The sequence below is a fragment of the Mus caroli genome, unplaced genomic scaffold (genome assembly GCF_978045245.1).
Source record: "Mus caroli unplaced genomic scaffold, Mus_caroli_1 scaffold_2, whole genome shotgun sequence".
Taxonomy (NCBI): domain Eukaryota; kingdom Metazoa; phylum Chordata; class Mammalia; order Rodentia; family Muridae; genus Mus; species Mus caroli.
Genome location: NW_028227257.1, coordinates 93,144,710 through 93,151,350, shown reverse-complemented (window position 1 = coordinate 93,151,350; position 6,641 = coordinate 93,144,710). Strand labels below are relative to the sequence as shown.

The 6,641-nt window shown below is 32.7% G+C and overlaps 1 protein-coding gene across 1 annotated transcript; it reads left to right on the top strand.

The window, feature by feature from the left end:
• Positions 1–4,229: 4,229 nt before the first annotated feature.
• LOC110289957 (olfactory receptor 10AG1-like) lies at positions 4,230–5,739 on the top strand. Its single transcript, XM_021156388.2, has 2 exons — positions 4,230–5,201; positions 5,698–5,739. Exons 1-2 carry the CDS (start codon positions 4,230–4,232, stop codon positions 5,737–5,739), a joined length of 1,014 nt encoding a protein of 337 aa, XP_021012047.2.
• The last annotated feature ends 902 nt before the right edge of the window (positions 5,740–6,641 follow it).

The following is a 6,641-nucleotide window of genomic DNA, read 5'->3' as shown; positions in this document are numbered from 1 at the left end:
TACAATATTATTCAGTTAAGAAAGCAAACAAATATAGCATGTGATAGATAATATCACACTTTTAATGTTTATACTTTTGGGGCTAATAAATGACTGATTGGAAAGTGTTTGGGAGGAAGAACAATTTTCTGTAGAAATGTTATAAAAATATTTTGTTTGTTAAACATGGATTGGTTTGTAATAAACTTACCAAATTAATTGCAAACTCAGACACCTATGTATCAATTTAGGTGTGACAAGGGAGAATAAGTATCCCCACTGGAAGGAAGTATCTTCTTTATAAATGGTATTGGGTACTTAGAAAACAAATCGGGCTCTAATTAAAATGTGATATAACCCCTTATTTTTATATATTCAAACAATTAAACTTCAATCAGAAAAATACAGCTTTAGCAAAACTGAAAAGGTAAACTGCCAATATGTTTATATTTCTCTCAGTAGTATAAATTTGTGGAATATAATTCAGTAATTTGTAATGAACATCTGAAATTATGAATTTTAGTATATTTACCTTAAAGTTTTATTTTTTAGACATTCCTAGGTTTTTCTTACAATCTAATTTAAATTGTAAACTGATATATATAGTAAGCCTCAGGAATATTTAATTCTTAACATTTTTATTTATAATTACAATAAAAAAGCATAATGAAAGTGTTGCTTTGATTATAATGAAAACACATTTTGCTATGTTGGTCATAAAGGAAACAGTAAAATAACAGCATTCCAAGAAGATTTTTCCCTGTCTGAAAAACTCTCCCAATATAGGAGAAAACAGACAGCAAATGTATCTTTCATGTTACAAGTGTCATCTTTGGTAAACAATAGCTGATTTGATTGTAAAGATTAATGCTTTAATTTAATCACTTATAAGACTCCTAGTCAAAATCATGGCAAAATTTCTACACAATATGTGTCTATATGTGTTTAACATGGTAAAAGTTGTCTTATTTTTCATGGAGATAATTTAGATATAGGGAAATGTAAGTAGAGTTATATTATGCTAATAAAAAGTAAAAAGCCAAATGACTATTATTTTTTTTGAATTTTTTTTATTACGTATTTTCCTCAATTACATTTCCAATGCTATCCCAAAAGTTCCATGACTATTATTTATTCAACATCATCTATTTTAATCTAATATGTAAAAGTTAGCAATATCTTTTGATATAGAATTTGAATTATTTGTTTTCACATTCTCACTGAATCTTTCCACTTGATTCACATGAAGAAGGAAATTCTAATGATAAGTTGTACCATTACTTTAATTTGAAATCACACTTCAGAAAACAGAATAAATCAGAGCTTTATCTATATCTGCAATACAGTGATACACATCTTTGAGTGCAGAAAAGATACAAATGTATGCATAGGAGCTATGTGGATGTGCAATACCTGGAGGGCTCTATATACCCGGCTGTCAATGGGCTACACAGACTAGAAGAGGTTTATCAGAGTCCAGATAGTATGATTGATAATTGAGTTAGGATTTTGTTTTTTTCTGAGTAGTCTTAAAATTTTTACTCAGCAGTATATGGGGATTATTTGCCCGTACCTATCTCTGCATGTTTTCATACCACAAAAGACTCAGTATAATATATGCATATGATTTTCCTTTCTTGGATGAGAATGTAACATTTACAAATTACAATAGTGTCTTCATTTTCAACCCTACCTCTTTCATATGTTTGGTTAAGTCCTTTATTTAACAAGTAGAAAGTCAACAAAATAAACAGACAAAAAGAATGAAGCCTTTTTAAAAAAGAAAATATATGAAAATGTGACAGAATGAAAAACACACTAAAATTTTAAAACAAAAAATATGCTTTAAAACAACATGATTATTAGGAGAATGTTTTATTTTATGACAAAATATTTTAGTCTTAGAGCAAGGGTTGCCTTGAATTCACACCAATACAATTACCTCGCCTTCTAATAACTTGAGATATGGAACTGTATTATAACACCTTGCTTTATGTTATTTTAGACTTCTTTTCTTTCTGTAGAATAAATAGTGAGGACATAAACAATGTATTTTCACTATATAAAACTATAAAATTTAATTAATAAACATTTAACTTGCTTCTATGTATGCAAATCAATGGCAATCCTCACAAGAAACATGATGGCTTCTCTAACAGCTACACATGCATTGCGTTTTACATATTTAGGAGTAAACAACATGTAAAAAAAAAGAATAAAGTGAATAGTAGAAGACTTTTAAGCTGACGTGCATGGTTTCTGAACTAGAATTCAGTGTTAAACATAATCTATTGAGACAATGAATACACAGAAATAAGTGGTTATATAAAGAATATTCAGGGGGAAGTCAGGAAAAATAGCTCAATGATAAGGGAAGTTTCTACTAAACTTGATGGTTTGAGTTCGATCCCTGGATTCCACATGATGGTGTGAAATGTGTACAACACATCTCGCTCATCCAGCCTACAAACACACACACACACACACACACACACACACACACACACACACGAGAAGGGGGAGGAGAGGAAAGACTTAATATAAATTTAAAAGATAGACAGGTTGAAATGAAATAACCCAGTGTATTTCATCAGTAAAAGGGAATTTAAATATTTCAGATATGACAAGTCAGAAAGTACTTTAATCTTAATTCATCTTAATTCAGATTTAAAATAATAGTTTTTTCTAATTATTATTTAATCTTTTTTTTCCAAACTCCAGATTTTATCCCCGTGATGGCCAACACTCTGACTATTCCACATCCTATACCTCCTTCCCCACCCCAGTGTCTCTACTAGGATGTCCCCACCCTCCCACCCCACCCCCTGCCCACCAGACCTCTAAATTTCCTGGGACCTCCAGTTTCTTGAGGGTTAGGTGCATCATCTCAAACTGAACCCAGACTTGATGGGGGCCTTATATAAGCTGATATATGCTGCCTGGTTGGTGGTCGAGTGTCTGAGAGATAGTGGGGGTCCAGGTTAATTGAGACTTCTGGTCGGCTTACAGTGACACCCACCTCCTGAGTTTCTTCCATGTTTTTCTTAATTCAGCTATGGGGTCAATAGCATCTGTTCATTGGCAGGTTGTAAATATCAACATCTGACTCTAGAACCAAAGTGGAATCCAGCTCAAAGGGAGACACCAAGGCCTGACACTATTACTGAGGCTATGGAATGCTCAAAAAAGGGGGCCTATCCTGACTGTCCTCTGAAAATAATAGTTTTTGTGTGCTGTTTATATTTCTATATCCTCCTTTATAATATACAGTTTTTTCTTCATTATGTATTTACCAGTTCAGAAATATTTTGCATTGTTTTCAATCTTCCAGCTAATGAGAATAGATGGGAGTGAACACATCTGAGTAAACTTTTGGGTCTTATGCCATAGCTGTCACATGATAAACGATGATTGTTTTATTGAGATTTTAATGGAATTATAACATTTATTCCTTGCTTTTATTCCTTAACATCTCTTTTTTCCCCAACATTTGAAATAATTATTGTTCATTTTGTGGTTGCCAAACTTAGGATATTAACTAATGAAAACTAAAAATGAGTAGTTTTGTTTAATTGATTTTAATTATTAATTAAAATAGATACTGAGGATATAGGCAGATGTTTATTAGTATATAAGTAAAAGAGTAAAATCCTGTAAAAGAATGCTAACCTCAATCTTTTATACATTTAAAGATCACATACACAGAAAAGATAAATGGAAACTCTTTTCCTGTCACTGGCAGATGAAAACGTTAAGTCCAGTTACATAATGCTGCATGCGAGATTGAAATATGAAATGTAAATAAAAATATTAGGAAAAAAGCCTCTAAGACATCAAGTCCACTTTTGAAATTCAAAGATAAGTAATATTTTGAAAGTTTTAGTCCTTTTTAAAGTTTAGAGCTCACTTGAAGGAATAATGAGGCTATGGATATAGACAGAGACAAGGGGTTGAAGAAATAGCATCATAGCGGAACAGCAAGATCAAGTCCACATGGATTATGCTTCTGATATGGCAAGTGAATAAAATATACAGTTATATGAATTTAATTGATATAACTAGGATATATATCTAACATGGTTAACTCATTTGGAAGACTTTAGGTATAAAACTATTTCAATTTTTATTCATCAAAACTCACTACTTCTAGTTCCAGAGTCATCACACAGAATAAAATCCTTCACGATTCATAAAGAACCCTTAGAAGTTGTAAAGACTGAAACACAATCCCAATTTGGCTTGAGAAGAAAATGCAATCCAAACATGTGAACCTACAAAGAGCAAACAAATTTAAAATCACAGACACAAATCTTACTGTACCTATAGAATTTGTTCTCTTGGGATTTTCTGATATTCCCCAATTGCACTGGTTTCTCTTTGGAATCTTCCTCTTCATCTACATGACTATCCTTCTGGGAAATGGCCTCATCATTCTAATCACAAGGGTTGAACCCACTCTGCAAACCCCCATGTACTTTTTCATCAGCAACTTTTCTTTCCTAGAAATTTGTTATGTTTCTGTCACTCTTCCTAGAATGCTTATGGATCTCTTCACACTGAAAGGAAATATTTCCTTTCTTGCCTGTGCTACACAAATGTGTCTATTCCTGATACTGGGGGCTACTGAATGCTTCCTCCTGGCTGTGATGTCCTATGACCGCTATGTGGCCATCTGCAACCCTCTGCTCTATCCTGTAGTCATGAGTTCCAAGGTGTGTACCCAATTAGTAATTGGTTCCTGGGTCATTGGTGTTCCCATTCAGGTGGGGCAGACATATCAGATTTTGTCTCTGCCCTTCTGTGAATCTAACCAAATTAACCATTTCTTCTGTGACATACCTCCACTACTCAAATTGGCATGTGGGAACATCTTTGTGAATGAACTTGTGGTCTTTATTTTTGCTGTATTGATTGTCACTATTCCATTCATGTTAATACTTGCATCTTACAGCAGGATCATCTCAACTATCTTGAAGTTGCCATCAAACACAGGAAGGACAAAAGCCTTTTCTACCTGCTCTTCCCACCTCATAGTTGTGTTTTTATTCTATGGATCAGCTAGTATCACCTATTTAAAACCTAAGTCCAATAAGTATGAGGGGACAGACAAACTTCTCTCTCTGTTTTACACCATTTTGACTCCAATGGTCAATCCCTTGATATACAGCCTGAGAAATAAGGATGTCACAGGGGCACTGAAAAAATTATTTACCAGATTGTTAGCATTTTGAGTCAATTAAAGCCAGTTAAAATATATAATGTTTTTGAACATTTAATTAGAACACAATTTCATCTCTTAAATGAGTAAATAAATTGATACTATATTGTTTTCATAATAGACTCTATTCTTCAAACATAACTGCAAGCTCATTAACATTGTTTTGTATTTAAACATCAGTGTTTCTCCTTGGTTTGTACTGATCAAAAAAAGTTTTTAAGTCAATAAGAAATGTTTGTACTTTCCTGGTGCCAAAATGTCCTTATAAAATATTTTTGCTTATGTTCTTCATGTTATTTTTCTTCTGATTCTTCTGCCTGCTTTTGGGAAACTTTGGGATACTTGATGTACAACTACTGAGTTGCTTCCTCCAGCTTTGATATGACAATATGTGCCTGGTATTAGTGTAAAGTGTTTTGCTTTGTACAGTTGATATCCCTGAGAGGTCTACTCCATTCTGAAGGGACACAAGAGTAGAAATGGATCTCAGGAGAGATAAGGTGTGGTGGAGGGACTGGGAAGAGAATGACATGGGAAACTGAAGAGTAGATGTAATAAATGCTAACAGAGTAAAAGAAAAAATATTCTTCTTTCCTTTCCCATGCAGTTAGCTACAGTCAATGCAATGTAAGGAAACATGAATAATATTTCATCACTAGGATTTAATGTTTCCAAAAATAGAAAACTTTCTATGAGGAGAAAATCCCCACCTTAAGCTTTCTCCAAATATTAAGAAATTATACAGAAAACAAACACTGTTTGCATTAAACTTGGGATAAAATATGATGTAATTAGGTCTATAAAATACTATTAAAAAGTGATTTAAAATGATTTTTCCATATCACATATTGGTTCTGTGACATGTATTTTATTATTAGTTTTGAAAGTTCTAACATAACAGTACATAATTTTTGTTTTCTAAAGATACTTAATGGAGGTATATTCCTAGTTCTTTACATATTTGAAATTAATATCAACAAATAAAGCACTTTAATTTGAAATAAATATTATTACTACAGTCAATACTGCTTATTAACTTGAACATAAAGAGATAATATACTACTACATATTAACTCTGTGATTAGAACACATGCAATACCTAATTTAAAATCAAAATCCCAAGAAGTAGCATATGTGCCAGGTTGAATCCAGCAACATGACTGCTCTGGAGATTACATCCAAAGTTCAAGGTTTTTGTGATCCAAATGGAAGTGAGACATAGTCTGGATTACATTGTGACCTGGCTTTAATAAAGACATACTGTAAGTACACACCTTAATCTCAAACAATGAAAGTAAGGTTAGTTTATAGATGGAAGCAGCCATGTTTGAAAGTGACATTTCTTTAAGGGGTAGACAAAGTTAGGAATCAGAAAAAGATTTTAAAGATGAGTCAGAGATGGACTATGCCAAACTCTAATGAGAACAAACAGAAAAGAGAGGGG